Genomic DNA, 21,161 nt, shown 5'->3' on the forward strand with positions numbered 1-21,161 from the left:
CAGGGTCAGAGCATTGCAGAGCAAAATGGAATCCCTGGGGCAGGCACTTCCTCTGTCATCTGTCACCACTTCCTGCCTGTGAAGAGGTGGTAATGACAGCACACAGGATCATGCAAGGTGGTATTTCTTCCAGGAATGTTATCATCAACTTGTTGTTGTTTCGGTCTTTTAACAGTATTTTTTCTTTCATTTCACTACAATTTTGAGGACAAGGACTTATTTGATCATTGTCACAATTGCCTTTGGTATCATCCACTTTACAATACAACTACAGGGAGTCAAGTGAGTGCTGACAGGTCAGATTGCGCACATCAAAACAATTTTTGAGTGGAGCCAGAGGAGTCCAGCTAAAATGATTAAGTATTGCCCGTGACTTAAATATTTGTTCTGCTGCACTGCACAGAGAAATTGAGCAATGTTCTTAGAAGGCCAGTCTCGGGTGAGAACCTCACAGGGAAGATTGATCTTTGTAGAACGGTTCATAAGAAGCAATTTTACAGTATTATATGACAGTGGCTGGTCATGTGTTTGCATGAGGAATCCTTCTGATACAGGACTGATGTGGTGCCTATCATATGGGATTGTGTTGTTCATGTAGTAATGATGTGTCCAGAGCCAAGAACAAAATGCCTCTTTGAGTTTTCAGCTTCTGTGAAACTGGCAGGCCTACAGCACATCTTAACACACCAGGGGAGGCTGGTGGAGGCAGAAATCGGAGGACGGGCTCATTGTAATGCATGGAAGGGAATCAAACACGCGTGTTTGATACCATTCCTCATCCCATTCCCAATGAGACCGTCCTCCAATTTTTACCTCCGCCAGCCTCCCCTGTAACACACCCATACACATGCATTGTCCCTACGTTTCCGGTAGCTTCCTGTGCAAAACTAACACAGTGTTATGACAAAGGCCATGGCTAAAGGATGATCTACCCACAGTTCTGTAATGTGGGAACAAAGCCATCTTTTTTAGGAATTGTCAAAATATATTCCAGCGATAGACTGAGGAGGGGATAAGTTACATTGTTGTGGGGATGGATAGGTTTTCCAGACAGAGGAGCGATGTGAAGACAAGCCCCGACTGTGGATTTACTGGGGTTCGTTCTAGTCCGTTAATCCCAGTACCTCTTTGACTCTTTCAGTGAGCTCCTCAGCTGGCAGTCATTCCTTGCTCTCAAGTGCTAGTCCTCCCTGTGTCTCATCCCACAATCTAGCTAGACATGATGAGGCTGATATCAAAATAGGATGGTGTTTATTCCATATTGGACACCACAGAAAATACAGTATCTAAGAATGACAGGTTCAAGTCGGAAAAAAATAAGAGTTCTGAGATGTACAGTTCCTGTCAAAACAGTATTTTAGAAGGCATGTCGTCTCTTACATCGATAAATCTGTGAAACAAAGCGGTGTCTATCATCACGTACATCCAATAATGTTCTGCCCACCATAATGTGAGCTACTGTAGTATATTAGTCAAATACAGTAGCAGAGAATTTTCACATGCACTGTGTAAGCACAGAGGAGCCTGGTGAGATGGGACCTGTTCTGTATAAAATCATCCATATGGCCGCTTGCCAAGACCGGGATCCCATGCCGTTATCGGCCCATAGATTACGCTTTTTATGGGTTCGGTATGGAAGATGATGAAACCGAACCAGGTCATGCCGATTGATAGACATTATCCTCAGCTATCAGATGTACGCTTCATCTTTTTACAGTGCTGTGAAGAGAGACGTAAACCCCCCCCCAGGCCAGGCTGCTGGTGGCTACCCCTGAGCTGTCATCATATTGTACTCTTAAATATTTAACTTCCTCAAGAGATTGAGATGTAATATAAGATATTTCCCCGTAATTCCTGCTGACTGCTACAAGCAGATGTGAAATTTCAGGGTAGATAGAGACAGTACTCAGCCTCTCGATGGCCCCACTATCATGTTCTTTGGTAAGGTCAGACAGCCAAGGAGATTCCCTGAAAATATCATTTTTCATATACCCCTTCAGAATGGTCTGTAAAGGGGTATTATATGGGCTATGGAAAAATGGTTAGGCAGAGACTGGCTTGACACAGCATTTGATTTGGGATTTACAATGTCTTAATGCATGAATCTTTAAAACCGCACACTCGTACTGACATAACCAACCCCACAAAAACGTAGTGGTTTATCTCAAAATCGAATGCTTGCAAGCCATTCCACAAATATATATAATTTATCTCTCTCTGAACCAAAGCACCTGGTTTGAATGGAGGCAGACCTGGCCGCGCTGCTTTGCTTTCTAACACTATCAGTTGAAGGGATCTTCTAATGGCTAATGGAAGTAAAGGTTCACACCTTGCTGAGTGCAACTTTATCCACCAGTGATTCATCACTCCAACCCATGTCACTCACTGACTGACTGTCATCCCCCCCCACCCCCCCCACCCCCCCACCCCCACACACACACACACCCTGACCCCCACCTCCATCCGCCAGGCCCCCAGGCCCCCAGGCCCCGGGTCTCCAGCACTGCTCTACTCCGATCAACAAGCAACATCATCCCTGGAGACCAAGCCCTGGCACTGCTGGTTATATTACATGCATTACACACTGTATCTGGTCACCATCACAATAGTCCAAGACATTACATGACTTAACTACTTGTTTTAGTTTACTGGAGACATACGTTTGAGAATAATCAGATTAATGATATGTTATGCTGTTCTGAATTTAAATGTAATTTAAAATCGGTACAACAAGGTTGTACTGCACAGTATCTCACAAATGACTGAATTGTTCTGAAGCTTTAGCCAAACGGCCTATCTAGGCAGAGGAACAGCTGATCTCTTGCTCTCTAGATGTGTTTCAGGAAGTAACACTTCCCCAACAGGGCTGACAAACACTCCCCAGTCCCGCACCTTGGTTTTTCGGGACAGGATCAGATGACCGGTGTGAGAGGGGATATTTCCTGTCTCATCCATGGGGAAACGGGATTAAAATAATCCAGTTCCAAACTCAGTCAAACAGGACCCTCCAATTATGAGCCTATTGCCTTCGGAGGGTGACCTTTACGAGCCTGAAACCCCTCATTATGGTTTTAGCCCACTGGGCTTGTGTGCAGAGTAGTGGGGACTGGGGCCACCCTTCTAGGTATGTACTCTGGGCCTATCCCTAGCCCTGGGGCAATGGGGGCAGTCCCCCTGCAGCAGACAGACAGCAGCTATGGGAGTGTGGGGCCCAGGCTGGAGGCTGGTCTGACTGATATTCATAGGGGCCAGATAAATGTGCCCTTCAGGCAGAGGGCACTGGAGCATTGCAGCAGTGAGACCTGAGATGGCTCTCTGATGAATTACTGTATGGAAAACTGGGCTACCCCTAATGGAGGTTTTAGGGCTGTGCTATAAATGGGAGTGCAGTGTGCTTACTTACTTTTAGATTTTGAGACATGTAGATTGAATGAAAATAATCATGAGACTTTACAATAAAAATAAGCCTGCACATGTAGGCACATGTCAGTATATGCTGCACAAATTGTTGATCCTTAAGATAAATATGATACCAAATCTGAAACACAGTACCTTCTAACTTAGTTGAAATTAGTCAAATATCAAAGCCACATAATTAAGATCAAGTAGCCTTCATGATAAAACACCAAGGTCAAATCACATATTAGTCAGTTACAAAAGAACAAACATTTCTACTTGATAGATAGATAGATAGATAGATAGATAGATAGATAGACAGATAGACAGATAGACAGATAGACAGATAGATAGATAGATAGATAGATAGATAGATAGATAGATAGATAGATAGATAGATAGGTACTTTATTGATCCCGAGGGGAAATTAAGGCGTTACAGCAGCTCACATCACAAACAACAACAACAAAATAAAGTGACAATAGAAAATAGAATTTAAATTTTTTTTAGGATCTTTTACTAGTATATCAGTACTACATCATGCCCATGTTTGTGTATTTACCCGTGAAGGTGTAAGGCCAAGATTGGACTTTAACATAATTAAAGCCCATAATTGAGTCGAGGTGTCTCGGGGTTCATTAGGCCACAATGCTTGCGTAGGCCATTTTTTGCGCACCACACATGATAATAGGGTGCCAAAAGCGCAACAACAGACCGAAACCAACAGGCATGCAATGAGTTTCAAAAAATGTGGTTAAATGCAAATAGATTTTATATCGGCATTGCATGTTATTTCTAGACAGTGAAGACAACAATGAGTTACTGTAATTATATAAGACTGTTAAAAAGAATAGAATATGTCTATTTTTATAGTCTATCAACTGGTAGGCCTATAGGGGACATTGGTGAGAGGATTTCAATTAAAAACTTGTCCCTGTGAGAACCCGTTTTTGTATAACAAATATACTCTTTGTTAGATCAATGCCCCTGCTTCACAGATAACAAGAGGAAAATGTGGTCTGAGTGATATAATTTGTTCCCAGATCTGAGGTCACAATGTTTCGCAGGAGGGGATCCCTCGTATTGCCAGCGCCCATTGTGTCGCAGCCATGGACACGAAAGTCTTGTCAATTTTGTTTTACTCCAGACAACAGAGCACTAGAGTGCATTCAATTGTGAACCAATTAAGAGGTGTTTCCTTTTATTTACTTGCTTTGATTTCATGCGTACCGCATATTGTTTGGAAATACGACATGAGTAGGCTGCTAAAGCGCTCGAACATTTCAATGGGAGAGCTCTAATTATTATTTTCTCCAGCAACAGAGCAGGAACAAGATTTCTCTTGTTTTGTCCCTTAACGGTAGGACAACAAAGGCACTTTACATGCTATTTTGCACTCACATGAATCGCTCATCGGATGCTCTTCCAGAATGTTTCACAGTTCATAAGTAAAACGAAATAGAATTAGGCCTACCAGCATTCTCACACGATGGAAGTTTTCCCAGCGTTTATGCGTGATGAAGCCTTTGATTCACGGAAATTATAGATGGAAACAGGTGTGGACTATTCAAAAAATATGACTGGGACAGTTTTAACTTGAAAAGACAAGTTTTCATACACCGTTAAATAAGCACAGTATGAATAAAACTGTCCAGACGAAATGCTGAACTCCTGAACTTGGTGGAAATAAAGCTGTGATGACTTGTTGAAACCAGGTTTATTCAAAGTGACAAGCGGAAAATGACTCAGTCTCACCTACTGTTTTCGTTCAGTTGAGGAGGCACTCGAGTTAATGACCACAGGAAAAAACTACCCAAGTAGGCCTATATCATATGGCAATAGGTTCTTGTTTTCGTTTTACCATTCAAGAAAATCACGGTCATTGATCACCTTGAAGTATGTCCTGAGAACTAGGTAGATGTGCCTGATTATTGACTGTGAAAGTGCAATGAATGGGCGAGCCGAGGGGAGGAGATGCGCGGCGGGGCTTCGGATTAATTCGAACGCTCGATTAAACCAGAATAGTTTCATATAATTGTCAGTTCCATTGATGCATTAGATCATCTTTTGTTGGAAAAGAATGCATTCAATGTTACGTCAAAGTTAATCAATGTTTTTCACATCATCAATCGATGCCAACATGCTGATGTTCATGTTGCAGCAGTCAGAGATCACATCACACAGGTAGGCCGAAGGGAAATGTTTTTACTTTCCTTGAAACCTGTAAAGACATGGCCTTAAATTATGTTTTTAATATTATGTCCATATCAGACTTAAACGTAAAATGATTATGGAGTCAGACAGCCCTTCATTGCAAGGTTGATTGCAAGTATGACAGAGGTGAAATTACGACCGACAGTTTTCCTTTGACGTGTTTCATAGGCCTAGTAAATATGACACAGATACAAGGATTTCAGATATAACATACATTTATTCAAACATGGACAATGGGTTTAAATAGAAAATACGCATAATCCCTTCAACAAAATACATGCAGTCGTCTGCAAAGTTTCTTATTACACAAGAAAATAATTTCTGTACAAATGGTGTCGTCTGTCTATTTTCATTTTAAAGACTCCTCAAAGGCAAACTGGGGTAAATCCATGCAGCTACGTACGGCTTATAAAAACGAAAATTAAGCATCAATTAATATTCAATATCGTTCCAGTTTACCTCCCTTGGTGGGCATATATTCAGCATTTTCTTCAGTGCAACTTTTTTTGTTTGCAACTAGAGAGCACATTTATTACAGTGTTAGGAAGAATATCTTATTATGGAACGTATATGAAGTACAGTCTATTCGTGGTATTCTATGTACTCTCTGAGTACTTATATACAGTACGTCAAAGGGATGCATTAAATCAACACCTGCCATATCTACACCTCTGTTCCTTCGCGGCTGTATATCAAGTTATTAACACTGAAGTGGTTTGAAAGAGGGTTGCTCAGGCCCAGGCCTCCACCGTTCTGTGCTGATGTATAGTAGTTCATTCTGTTGGAGGTGAGGTGAGTGTTATCAGAGTTCAATGGAGTGATTTGAGTAGGCGAGTATGAGCCAAGTCCAGACATGTTCTCTCTGGTTTGTGACAAATCCCCCAGATGTCCAGAATTGAATTCCCTGCCCCTGAGGCCGTTGTTGCTTCCAACCAGCATTGAGTTCATGTTGGAGACGAAATTGTTGAAACAGGGACTGTGTTCGACAGACGGTGATGGGGAGGATTTAGACTCGGTGGAGCCAGGGGAGTTCTGCAGACTTGGAGGGGATGAGCTCAGGACGCTGGTGCTGTCAGAGAGCTTCAGCGCTCCGACGTCCTCTGACTTCACTGGCATTACGCTGGTGTCCCCAGTCAAGTCAGCTCTTCTCTTTCTCTTCCTTCTGAAGTTCCCGTTGTCAAACATTTTTTCACAGTTTGGATCCAATGTCCAGTAGTTTCCCTTGCCTATAAATAAATAAACACATAACATATTAGGCAAGATAATACAATACATACATACAGCTAGATAAAACAATGATTAAATAGACATAATAACATGTTGTTAGATCAATGTTCCTGAAAATAATGTATACAATAATGTAATTGTAACTATTAATTGTTGACAGCAGTTATAGGCCAATACATTAATGGATTTGGCATCCAAATTCGTAAGAAGGTTGACCAACTTACCAGGGTCATCTTCGTCCCGTGCAACTTTCTTGAAACAATCGTTCAGTGACAAATTGTGTCGAATTGAGTTCTGCCACCCAGCTTTGCTCTTTTTATAAAAAGGAAAGTTCTCAGCCACATACTGATAGATTTGACTTAGAGTCAACTTTTTATCCCCGGCAGTTTGAATAGCCATTGCTATAAGAGCTGAGTACGAGTAAGGTGGCCTGACCATCTTGAAAAGTTCTTGCTGGCTGGAAATTGAGAGCCATCCGAGGTCAGCACCGCCAAAGCCCGTGGGAGGCGGCAAGAATTGCCTTTGATTCGTTCCATATCCCGACTGAATGTAGGATGCTCCGTTCGTTCCCGTTAGGTAAGGAGACGAATTAATGCTGGGGCCGTTGAGCCACAGGTATGGGTTGGTAGTCGGGGAGGTATACTCTCCGAGTCCGTAGCTTGGAGGATGCGCCGGCGGCCTCTGCGGGTGGTGATGGAGGTTTTGCTGATACATGCCGAAGTTGTCACAGTACACAGCCATGTCCAGGATTTCTTGTGCGCTGTGGTGCTGAATTGGGCTGGATTGTGGGTTGGATGGCTGCTGTCCAAAAGCGTTCATAATCCGTTCTAATCAGTGGCGAATAAACAGCGCTCTATCTTGAGTGGGTTCCCAATGTATGTCTCCCTCAGTCTCTCCCTGAGGACTGAACTCATACACTCGGGGGAGGAGTATTTAAGTGGTTCGCCTGGAGCCAAACAGGTAGTTCATTGAATGAATTGTTGGGTGACACCCCCTTTGCTGTCACGCATCACTCGAAATGTCTTAACCGAAGCTCTCCATCAATAGGCAGCGATAGTGCTGGAGATACTCATTGCTGATTTGTTTTACATTGAGCTGAGTGAGATATGAAAGAGTGTAATAATGTTTAGGCGCGAATGGACCATTCATTTGGATTGGTAAAAAATAAAGGTTGTCATGATTTCCTTATTTCATAAACCATAGGCCGATAGCCTACATTGAGATGTTATGAGATCATTTAGAATGAGCCATGCTAAAATCGCCACGCAAGAGCAAACCCGAATGTTTTTAAATAAAGTGATATCAAAACAAATAGCTTTGGTCCAATCAATTCCAAATGGCATAGATTTAGGTGAATGTAGTCTGAAACGCGTGATTACCTCATGGTTCGAGCACTTCTGACTTTCTTGCATAACAATGATAAACATAAACAATGTAGGTCTGTGTGTGTTTATAAAATCCCACGATCTCTTTAACGAATTAGTTTGCAATAAACATTCCTCAAGTGAGATAGCAACCAGTGAGCACCTGGAAATAATATTGGGTTTCCCTCGTCATTGGGCCATACATCAGGGTCACCAAACCTAGAATAAAAGGTGATTTAAAATACTGTGTTATTAGTACAACTTTGTTAAAAAAAGAAAAACGATAAACGATGAAGAAAAACGATTAGACAACAGTTGCAGGCCGCAAATAAAGAGAAGGCTATTTCAATATGGAATTCCTGAAACATTGTTATCAGGTTAGGTGCAGGCAACTTTACAGTATAATCCCAAAAGTGGGAAATTCAGTACAGTATTTGTGAAATATATTGGACTTATTCAGCAATCACATAAATGAAATAACGATATCAAATAAATATATCAGGTGGTCGACTAATTAGAAATCTTGCAGTCAAATCTATGACTACAGGCCTAACAGATGGTCGACCACAGGCCTCAGTGCATGCATTTTGGAATTGTTCAATTAAAATTAATTATCCAACATATCTCAACTTATTTGAAAATGTATATATTTATGAATTTGAATGTTAGAAAAAGGGCATACAAACCTTAAAGCATACAGTATAAACAAAATCAAAGAAACATTTGCATACACTTTTTTGACATATGTCTAGGAACAATAACTCTATTCACAGAAGAGGAAATGTTCATCTTCAATGTAAATTCTTTCTTGACAATGCATATGCCTTAAAATGAATAGTCCAGGAATACCAGACCATATTTTTGACTGTTGGTCGAAGACACATTATGCTCCACTGCATTTATTGATCTTTATAATTTGGATAATTTGTGTAATAAAACATGAAGATATTGTGCCTTTGGTTTTAATCATAAGACACACATGTTGCACATTTAACTTGTAGTTTTTAGCCCATTAGGTGTACAATATGCTCAGACAAATGACATAAGAAAGAAGAAAATGTTTTGTTTTGGGTGTTTTCAAAAGCTGGTCCATATTGTAATAAAAATATGTTTTTTGTTTTTGTTGCAGCTTTTCAAAAGCTGGTATATAGCGGTTTATCTGTGCAATTTGCGTAGGGGGATCTGACAGCTATTCTAACAGGTTTATCTTAGAGCTTGCCGTTTCAAGCTTGGTGTTATTTTTCCAATGCTGCCCCCCTCTGGTTAGCAGATAACTTTCGGGAGAGAGTGAAACTGGGGATTGTACCGATACTTTCTAAGTCCGCCTCTCCAGCAGTCTCAATTCAGGACTCTTTCTTATGCAACAGGCATAGTGTACACCATTAGGACGAGATGAATGAACTGAATGGCTCTCCAAAAGGTCCTAATCTGTGACATTCAATTGGGTGACTTAATTATCTTAGACTGTGCAAACTTGGATGGCTTTTCACCTCCACTTGTTTTACATACACTGCGCATCTACGTATAATGATAGCGCTAGGCAGCCAGAAATACATCAATGTCTGTCCAGTTGTTGACTTAGACGTTTCAGAGCTGAGCTGGGCTCTGCAGGTTGCTGGATGGGGGAAGTAACATACGGTAATTGCCATGCATTTGTCTCCTGTGAACTAATCAGCAGAACATTCCTCCTCTCCATGACCTTGGTGTAATTGTGTGGCTTCAAGGTGTTGTCCAGACCACAGGCTGTACACCAGTGGCAATCTGGAAGGCCTATCGAGTGGAAGTGGCACAACCTGTCTGGTGTTTGACACAACTAAGCTAATTACTGGTGACTACTGTAGCAAGGGGCATGATTCAGATTATTTACTGGAAATTGGACTCAGGGACAACCACAGACGTCATTTAGAGGATTCATGCTTTCATTATAAATGTCATGTCTCCACTGTTTTTCCATGTGTATGCATCGGTTGCTGCCTTTACAACTGTCTACTCCTAAATGTTATCACCCCTGAGAGAGCATGCATACAAGCTAATATTCTTTATCAGTCATTTGACATTGGTTGTATTGATAATAATGAGGTTCACTTCATGATGAAATACTGTATGTAGCCTACCTGTAGCACCACTGTATTTGAACTATGTAAATCTATGCACCTTTTCTCCAGTGCAGAGGTGTCAATCCGAACTCAGAGGTGTCAGTCAGAACTCAGAGGTGTCAATCAGAACTCAAAACGAACAAGCACACATGCTCGTGTCATAGACCAATTATTCAAACGTGTTAGAGGTGGGTTTCTCTCTCTGTGGTTGCAGCACGGTTTATCATCAGTTCTCTTTTCATCCCCTATTTCCTCTAGCTTTCCCAGGTCAGGGGAGCTTTGTTTGAGGGATCAGTCAGTCACATATTGGGGTCAGAGAGACAGGCAGGGGGAGAGAGGCTGTGGAGCTCCTGAGGCCCCTACGGGCACAACCCGGACAGCACTTTGAGGAGAGGACCCCTCCATTGATGACTTAAAGGGTAATCTCACAGTCGTGTGGGAATAGGAAACCACTGCTGGAGGTGATGGATGAGTCCTGGCGGTGGGATACGTTTAGCTGTGTTACATGGAGGATTGAAGCCCATATCGCATGGAGTATCAACAAAGACCTCAAGAGCAAAGATGTCTTGCTTACAAACAGCCCCTTGCAATGAAGAATGTGACTTTGAATCATTAGTAGTTGTTTGCTACTTTGCAATGATTACAAGTCAATTAGAAGTAATTAAACTCGATATTAGTGCTGGGAGCTCCAAAGTAAAGCTGTTAATTCAAACAATGTAAACACACCCATTCATTTGTGCTGACACTTGTCCTTGACACTTGAGTTGTTGAACTGATTCTCCCTCTAGTGGATGAGAGTTGCAATTTCTTATTTTAATGAAAACGTGTGTTTGATACCATTCCTTACTCCATTCCATGCATTGCAAAGAGCCTGTCCTCCAATTTGTACCTCCACAAGCCTCCACTGCTGCTTATGCATGCAAACCTCTAAATCCACCCGCACTCATGGGTACTTGTGTTGTGTTGTAATGAAACATGGGAGGTCAAAGAGCTGTAGTGTTTGCCTAAATAATGAATTACTAATCTTTTACCTCAGCCAATAGTATTACTTATTCATAGCTAAGGTTTTAGCAAAGCACCTTCATCCTCATTCAAATTCCTTTTTTCTTTTGGTATGGTGCCAAGACAGAAGCTACAATATATGCCACTAAACAAGCATTTTCACTGAAGGAAAACACATTCACAGTGAGTAGACTACAGATCTTGAAAAGTACAGTCGATTACCCAGAAAATGATTTCTCTTACTATGCCATTTTGAATTCATTTAGATTCAAGGTAATCAGATCATTTTGAGAGGTAAGGACAAGAAGCATAGTCATGGTTGTTGTGGGATGATAGATGCAGAGACTATGGGGCCACAGACTCAGTTCTCCGCATCACCAGAGCTCATCGGAGCCTGTACAATTGCATCGATGCATTAACCTGCAATGCACACGATAGGAACTCTTGTCTTGTTTCTGGGTAATCAAACTGCCTTCCTGGTGCAACCACCTCAGACCAATTACAGCAGAACCTAGACAGTCCATCTACTACCAGGAGCCAATCACACTGCCCTGAGCAGTCGCTCTGCCTCTGAATGAGGAACACCATCTGTAGCTGCTGATCCGTAAGCCTGACGGTTTTATTAGCCTAATTCCCTCCTTTCCTGGATAGAATTACTCCTCTGCTCCCCATCATATCCTTGAAGAGAATGGACTTACTACCCTGCCTTGCTGTTCAGAACCAAAGTAGTACAGCACTGGCCTCCTGCAGCATCACAAGGTCGAGGGGAATATTCTCATATGAACATGTGGGTTATCGTTATATGATTCCCGAGAGACACATCAAAATGATGTCGCTCTCAGATGGAAATGCTTTTATATCCTAATCAGTTATCAATTCCGACCGAGATGTTACAACAGGTACCTTTACCTTTACAACAGGTACCTTTATTATGCCATATTGGCACTACTCTCTATCTAGGTAATTTATGTGGTATTAGATATGATGGTCAGCTGGTGTAGTCCTTGACTACCTATGTACACAGCAACAGCAGAGGGTTCCATGCAGTAACAGTAGTAGCCAGATGAGGGCAGCATAGCTTCAGCGCTCAGGAGCATTCAATCAAAGATACTGTTCACAGCATTTTAGTGGGATGGACTGAGCACACATTACAAGCCCTACCAGTCTCAGTTTGCTATAGAAGAAGCTTAATGCTAAATTGCACAAAAGTGAATGCTCAAATATCGCTTTCAAGGTGCATTCAGAAAAATGGTTTCATTGTCGACAAGTAAACCATGTCAAAGTTCTTTTATCCTTATTCATTTAGAGAGCATATATTAATTTGACCAGATTTTCATCATCATTTCGTCATCATACTTGATTCTTCGTGTTCATTTTGCTTTGATGCAGATTTAATTGCTGTGGAAATACATGTCACATTTCCAAACATATCACTTATTATGCCTTGTCTTAGTAAATATATTCTGTGTTGAAAAGGTCAATGAGATGCTTGTGAATCATAATGTCATATGCCAACACGGCTGTGTCCAATAATTAATCATATCTCGCCATTTACTGGTCTGAAACGTATGTAAAACAAGACTTCTTTCTCTGACAAGCGGCTACTCTGACTGATGGTTCTAGCATTTTGTACGGAAAAGGCAGGAAATAGACCCATGTTAGGTCCATCTATAGTCAGGAATGCTTCAGTGTGGTTTTTGATATTGCCATACATTTAAAAGACATTAATGTCCCATTATAGATGAAATTCCAGAGGATTCCAGAGTGTCTGGTTGAAATCCCTCCACATCTCACACCGTTAGAATGTCTCCTAGCAACACATCTCTGATTGCTTTGGAAGCACCTGTGGTTAATAAAAGCCTGTGCTAATACAGGTTACTGACATGTCCTGCTCTCACTTAGACCAAAACAGAGATAACAAAAACATGTTGTATAACTGAAGACTGAAGTGTAGGAACATGCTTCTGATATTGTTATCAGTGCTGACTGCACAGTTGTTGTTACCTCACAATGTAGATCTGAAGATGTGAGGCTGCACCATTGCTAGCCTGTGTGTGTGTGTGTGTGTGTGTGTGTGTGTATTTAACAACATTTCACAACACTTCCAACCAGTCTCCAGAAGAATGCACCTATACAGTAATCAGTGAAAATACCATAGCAACAACACCATATCAACAATACCATAGCAACAATATCATACCAACAATAGCATACCGATACCTAAGGAATGTTCCACGTTCCTCCTTCATAGCACAACCTCCAAGGCTTGCCTACCTTGTGAGAGAAGATCATGACAGCCGTGCCTCTTAAGAAAGTGATTGAATGTCTGGAAGCTTAAAAGTTGGGAGGCAGGACAGAAACAGCACTAAAGAGAGCAATCAAACCTTAGCTCACGGCTAGAGTGTAGGTCTAGTGTTCAACAGTAAGGTTTTCACCGTACATTTGAGGCTTTGTAGGAGGACAGTCTGCTGAGACAGAGAAAAGAGTAAAGACATGTAACAGATTGAGTGTGTAAAATAGGAACATCATACATACAATGCACCTATCGGAAATAGCTGCCAAACGCGAGCTGTGTGCCTGTTCTCAATGTCATCTAACACTGACAGTATCTATGAGATAAATATCAATTACACATCAGTGTATCCAACATTGTACATGCTTCCAGCGATATGCAGTGTTTCTATATGATGACTCACTCAGTGACTCATGCGGTTTGTCTGTAGTCCACTTGATGAACGACAATCGCTGACCTCATTTGTTTGCTGAGAGCAGAGTTGACCTTTCAGACGGCAATCACATCATGGGGGGATAACAGGCCTGTTCTCCTCATTGCAGGTGTGTTCGTGCATTAAACACAACTCAATTGAATCGGTTCCCTCTCTCAACGGTCGGCAACATGAGCAAAAGAGGCCAAGAAAGTATGGTTTCATCTGCTCCTGTTATCATTATCACTGGCTTAGTGCTTTATCTTCTACCACCACAAACACAAACACAACAGCACCAGAACCACCCGCTTGGTCAACACTGAGGGTAAATCCATCTACAATCTGACACTAGGCTTTACGTCCATATGACTGGGATTAAGATCTCTTCTCCTTAGAATAGAAATCAATTTCATAATGTGAAAAAGGCTGGGTTGACTGATGTCGTTTTCATTGCCAACGGAGTCAAGTGAGTGTACTGTTAGTCAACAGTTAGCCATGATGCCAGACTTTAGTCTTTGTTAAAGCCAATCCATCTGTCCAACAGGGACTGTCAGGGTCCCAGTCCACCCGTCAACTTATTGTTTTAAAGTTGGAATGAAACAGATGTCATCTTTTTCAACCAACTGGAATGAGTTTGAGTCACATGCCAAAACCTGAACCCTAATAAAGGCCTTAAAATAATGAACAATATAATATGCAGTGAATATTTTAATATCCTATAATGTCCCCCTGCAACATTGATGAAGACATCTTTATAATTGATGATACACTAAAAAAATTATGATACACCAAAACAAACCTTTAGACTTACATAACTCTTAATGAGCTTGTGACATTTGCTAAATGCATAAATCTGGGTCACAGAAAGGTCATTGCTAAATGAGAATTTAGTGTGTGTGTGTGTGTGTGTGTGTGTGTGTGTGTGTGTGTGTGTGTGTGTGTGTGTGTGTGTGTGTGTGTGTGTGTTATATAACTGGTAACGTCAGTGAGACCTGTGAATGACTTCTGGTGGATTATGTGGCGCGACCTTTTGTGTTAGCCACTTACCACTTATTAGTGAAAATCAGCACTAATGTTAGCTGCACAAATACTGTCTTGGGGATTCAAAAGCTCATCATAGTCTCTTCCCCCTCTCAGACAAAGGCTCCACACATCAATTTATGATTTTGGCAAGAATCTAATAAAAAATGTAAATGTTTCATTCAGTATTCTTTGTTATGGTAGGTGCACTACGACCAGGCCTTGCTGGGTGAAGGTTCTTATGCCATCTCTGGACTGGTAATAACAACTGTCAGCTTCAATCTTTAGAAAATGGCTAAAGCATCCAACACTTCATAGTGCAAAAAGGCACCCTGCAATGTTATCACAAAGTAGCAATCTTGTCACAAAGCTCTCAACCGTAATTGGTTGAAATACAGTATATCAGTCCACAACAGGTACGACATAAAGCAATATGTCTATCACCAATCTTATGTCCAGTGTAGCATGTCTTTTGTTGATCTGCAGTATCTTTTCTGTGAGAGTCCAAGGACTAAGCAACATAGATGGCCATGCTTGTTGTTTTACTAACTCCTGCAGTGCACTCAGCCTGTAATTGTTGACGATAGCTCACAGTTTGTGTGTGTGTGTGTGTGTGTGTGTGTGTGTGTGTGTGTGTGTGTGTGTGTGTGTGTGTGTGTTCCTTCAGACTCCTCTCTTTGTGCAACCACAGCAGTTCCGGGGCCCTCTGGTCACAATCTCTCTACCAGCTCATACTATAGGTTATCCTAACTGAACCTCAAAAAGTGCAAGTTGTTAAAACCAAGGTAGAAATTCATCAGTGTCTGGAAAATGGAGATAGATTGTGAACTTCTCTCTCAAGTACCTAAATCCTGCACTTCAAAGGATTTTTGAAAAAGAAAGAGAAAATTAATGAGATATGTAATGCATTATCAAGTCTAATTCAAACAAGGTAAGCAGCTATGCACTTTCTAGCTCACTCAAACAACACCTGTTCTTAATGGGCCAAGACTAATCAGATCCAACACCAAATCAAGATGGCCAGAGTTAACCATGAACAATGATGTTTTGAAATGGATGATTACTTTGAATATTGAAGTACCTTTGAAGTAGACAATATTAGCATAGGCAAAGGTCTGTTTAACAGTGCATTACTTTCAACACATTCATTCAAAAAGTAACACATAATCACAAACAAATTTCCCTGTAGTTATCATTTGAAAATGTGAAAACAAGTTGTTTTAATCAGTGAAGGAGCATCAGTCTATCTATAGCTTTATATGCATAACAGAAACACATGTCTAAACGTATTTGTATCCAATTGTGTGTGTGCGTGTGTGTGTGTGCGTGTGTGTGTGTGTGCATGCATATGTGTGTGTCTGTGATTATATAACTTGTAATGTGTGGTGTTTGAGACCATGACTTCTGGTGGATTATGTGGCATGATATTAGCCCATGTTGTTGGCCCATGATGTTGGCCCATATTGTTGGCCCATGATGTTGGCCCATATTGTTGGCCCATAATGTTAGGCCATGATGTTAGCCCATGTTGTTGGCCCATGATGTTAGCCCATGATGTTAGCCCATGATGTTAGCCCATGATGTTGGCCCATGTTGTTGGCCCATGATGTTAGCCCATATTGTTGGCCCATAATGCTAGCCCATGATGTTAGCCCATAATGCTAGCCCATGATGTTAGCCCATGATGTTAGCCCATGATGTTAGCCCATAATGCTAGCCCATAATGTTAGCCCATGATGTTGGCCACTTATAACATGTAAACATGAGAGGAGAGTGAGTAGAGCAGAGCATCATGATCCTTGGGAGAGTTATGATTTAATTTGATCACGGCCGGTGATTTATGGAAATATGGTCCTGTTTCATTATGCAAGAGAGACATTAACAGAGAGCCAAGCACGTTCTAACCATCCAAACAAATGAAACGGTGTCAAGTGGAACCGAATATATACGACATTATTCCAGGCAGAAGTGACAAATTATGCTGGTCTTGTGTGTGTTGTAAATACATTTCTCCTGGAAAAGAGCAGCTCACAGTTTCCTGCCATAAAGCCTCTGGAAATCCTCTCAATTAAGTGGTGCAATTTCCCTGTGCTGTGTTGAGAGGAGAGGGGAAGCATAATGCTGATGCACAAATCACTGAGAACCTATTGAAATAGCTCCCAGTGAACTGTGTAATATTACTGCCAGAGTAATGCCCCATCTCTTAGCCTTTTGAATTGCAAGGGTAGATATCGAGTGGGTGCTGGGTGTTCTTGATAAGTGAATTACGCAATTGATCAAACTTTCATCCCACTTCATAGTTTTGAAGAGGATTTCTCATTGCTGTAAAATGTGTACTGCTATGTAAATGCTTATTCCAAGGAGAACCCTTAAATCAACACTGATTATCCCCCCCCCCTCCCCCAACACACACACACACACACACACACACACACACACACACACACACACATACGTGCACACACACACACACACACACACACACACACACACACACACACACACACACACACACACGCACATACAGCAACCTACACACACACACACATACACACACACACACACACACACACACACACACACACACACACACACACACACACACACACACACACACACCTATTGTCCAGTAATGCTGTGGCAGCCGACCTGTTCAATATTGTACCTTGAGGTCATGGATTTGTGATTAAGAAGAGAGGGTCGATGGTGATTTCCTGGGTGACTGTTGTTTCAGGCGACCCTCAGAAACGCTCAACTTGCCCCCTGCATGTAATCAATGATAGAAATAATCCCTAATGCTAGCTGATCAGGTTAACATGTAGTGGATCGATACACTGCAGCATTAGCATTGAGCAACTGGTTCTATCAGTATTGTGGTTAGTTGGGCTACAGTCCCTAGGGTAATGGTCCTTAGAGAGAGAATCAGTTTGCCTATGCTGGGAAGACATTGAAAAAAGAGAGAGAAAAAACCCATATTAGAAGATATTACATTGGGTATGATAGTAACCCTTGCATTTGTATTGAATATTACTCACCCTATTTCTTTGTATGCTGGGGGAGCCATTTATCATCTGGACAGATAATACGTACATGGTCAAATCAAGGCCCTGCAGTGCAGACTATGCATGCAGCAGGAGTAACATCACACGGATTCACTGAGTATTCACAACAATGATAGTGGAAGAGGTATTGCGTTCCTCTGACTGAATAACGAGATATGGAGTAAAGGAGTAAACAAGGTACACAAGTCAGCAGCAGAGCCAACAATAAAGAATATGGTTTGAGGCTACTGTCAGTTGAAATTCCCAGTAATGATGTTTGTTTAAGACATTTTGCCATTTGACCTCATTGGAAATTATGTTTTTACCACTGAGGCCATCAACCTTAATGACTCTACACACGAATTATGCAAAAAGGAAACATATTTAATCGCGTCAGGCTAGTGAAAATCCTATAGGGGCATACACCGCATTTTCATATTGTATGAAATGTCATAATCACAATTGTGATCTTTCCTCTTTATCTTCAAAAAACAACAACACAGAATCACCATAAAAAAACCCATAAAATTCCACCCACAATCAATACTGTATTGTGGGGTTGTCATCCTCACTTCACCCCCAATGACGTTGAGCTCCCTTAATTATGGCCTCTGCTTTAGAAAATGAGCTCCAAACAGCCATCAAAGGACTGATGCGGTGGTTTTTGAGCTTGTCTCCTCGGGCAGACACCCACTGTGAAGCGTCAGTGAAATGAAAGAGTGCATGGAGCTGCTGTGTATGAGCCACCTGGGACGGACACTACAAACAGCCCCCACAACCACCTCGCCGCTTTACGGCACAGCACTATGGGAGCTGTAAAGATGTACAGTTTGAAATAAAAAGGCAAATTAGACGCTGAAGGTTAAACAGGATGGCTTTACTGCAGCTTAGAGAGTGGCAGGAGGCTGAGTTTGATTTCTCTGGAGCCATCTGCTCAGTTGAGGTAGCTAATTGTAGTGTGTGTGTGTCTGTGTATGTGTGTGTGTGTGTGTATGTGTATGTGTGTGTGTTTGTCTGTGTGTGTGTGTGTGTGTGTTTGTTTGTCTGTGTGTGTGTGTGTGTGTGTGTACCGCCCCCTGCTTATGACACAGTCACAAAAAGCTATAATGGAGATCGTAACTTTTACTCACAGTCTAACGTGACAATAACATCTGCATATCAACCTAGACCTCTAACTAACTCATGGAGAGGAAGTAGGCTGCATCAACATATTGATGTGTTCACTAAGAAAAAAATGAAAACAGGGATGAAAAAACTATAAACTAAAGCCAACTGGGAAGACAAACATGGCTGTAGGTGAACACACCAAGGTCTAATCAATAGGGAACCATGGTGGAATGACCAGCTCAACCAACACACTGTAATTACACTATCAATCATTTTTAATGGAGTATTATATCAACTTGAATAATAGCCTATGATGAAAAAGCAGGGAGATTTAGCTGCATTACTATGTGCATATTACTATGGTGTATGGACTGTATATACCACTTATATGATACACACAGGGCCCGTTTACAAGGTACTGATTAAGCCTACTGTTTTAAGCAGAAAACAACAATCAGGAACCATATTTATTAGAAATGTGCAAAGTCATATGGTTTGGCTCTTTCTTTAGTAATTAATATCAAAATGCTCACTGTTAACAGTAGCCATAGCAACAGTGAACAACCCTATCTACAGGAGAAGCATTATAAAAGGCAATGGTCACAAAAGGCAGGAATGTTCTGAGCTTAAGAAATGGTTTCAAAAATCTGTTGCTGGGTATTTTTTAGTAGCTAATAGGATTAACTTAGTATTTATCAATTCAGATATTTAACAGGAGTGCTTGTTCCATAAGCTCTGTTGATGAGTTTCATTTGAGTGCTGTGTATTCCACTGAGACCCAAAGTAACAAAGTTGTTTGGGACTAATTAAAAAGTGTAATTTAATTTGAAGCTGCTACACTACAGATAAAATAATGACTTAATACAGGCACATTCCAATTAATTTCACAGAAAACACAAGTTGTTGTGATGTTCAGTGATACGGGAGGAACTCTGCCATATCACAGACTGCTACGGTAGGTGGGAGAACATCAATCACCACAGACTATTGTGCCAATAGATTCAGTTACATGTAGAATTATAGTTCCACTGGACATTGAATCTATCGGCTGCTTGAAATAGAACCATTAGAGCCAGGATAAGTCACTCAAGATATTAGTGTCAACCAAATTAATACTGTCCATATTATCTAACAAATTGGCCCCACACTAAATGTGCACATTCACATGATGCTTTATGTGTATTTACAGGTATATGTAGATACCATCGTGAAAAGTAATGGGGACAATTCCGGACATTTAGTCTTGAGATATGTTAATCAGATTCAATCAGCTCCTGCATAATGTATCCATAAAAGACTGTGGAGAGCTCATATTGATAATGAAACAGTGATGTTATGATTGCTGTCAGTGAATGAGACAGCCAGTAGTAAGATATTCTTTAATCAAGGTAAGGAAAACAGACAGATGGCCAGTTGGCTTATGCCTCAGAGATTGGTATGAATGAATGATACATTTGCAATAATTTTCACTAAGATGACTGCAGTAAAACAAAGAAGCCCACAACGATGTTAAAAATACATACATTTGAAAGTTTATTCAGAAGTCAGTAGTGAATTGGGAACAGTGGAGGTTACTGAAATCCAGGGTTACAGCATTCTATAACAAATCCTATACAATGATAATGTGGATCAAGGGCGTTAGTTGTGTACACTCCAAAAACAGTCTTACCAATAAAATCAATGATAGGTATTCAGTCACATACCAAATATTTACTGTCCCTGTCATTTTAAAACCTAGAAGCCCTTTTTGGGGGGATATAAATGCCAGTTAATCTAATGCAATGTTAATACAAAAAAGTCATGATAAAATCCACATTAAAAAAACTGAAATAAAATAAAATCATATATACAAACCTCTGTACATCGCGGGAATATGGATAAAAGAAAAAAAAATAAGAAGAAAATAACCACTGAAAAACAACAGATGCTTTATGAAGCTCTACGCTTCCAGCTCCCAAGATCTCAATGCTGGTGGTCATCTGTCTGTTG

General features: G+C 41.0%; 2 protein-coding genes across 4 annotated transcripts in view; both read right to left on the reverse strand.

The window, feature by feature from the left end:
- Positions 1-6,273: 6,273 nt before the first annotated feature.
- On the reverse strand, positions 6,274-7,659 carry foxi1 (forkhead box i1; the record flags this gene model as incomplete). The annotated part of the gene is made up of 2 exons (XM_083687217.1): positions 7,062-7,659; positions 6,274-6,836 (listed from the first exon to the last, which is right to left on the reverse strand). Exons 1-2 carry the CDS (start codon positions 7,654-7,656, stop codon positions 6,274-6,276), a joined length of 1,158 nt encoding a protein of 385 aa, XP_083543343.1. The 5' UTR covers positions 7,657-7,659.
- A 12,884-nt stretch (positions 7,660-20,543) lies between these two features.
- The window catches only part of dock1 (dedicator of cytokinesis 1), a 162,811-nt gene continuing 162,193 nt past the window's right edge, over positions 20,544-21,161 (reverse strand). For all 3 annotated transcript variants that reach the window (XM_083687166.1, XM_083687165.1, XM_083687164.1), the window contains one exon: positions 20,544-21,161. This exon is cut by the window's right edge and continues 394 nt beyond it. The gene's annotated coding sequence lies outside the window, so the exon portion shown is untranslated.

The sequence above is a fragment of the Argentina silus genome (genome assembly GCF_951799395.1).
Source record: "Argentina silus genome assembly, chromosome: 16".
Lineage (NCBI taxonomy): Eukaryota > Metazoa > Chordata > Actinopteri > Argentiniformes > Argentinidae > Argentina > Argentina silus.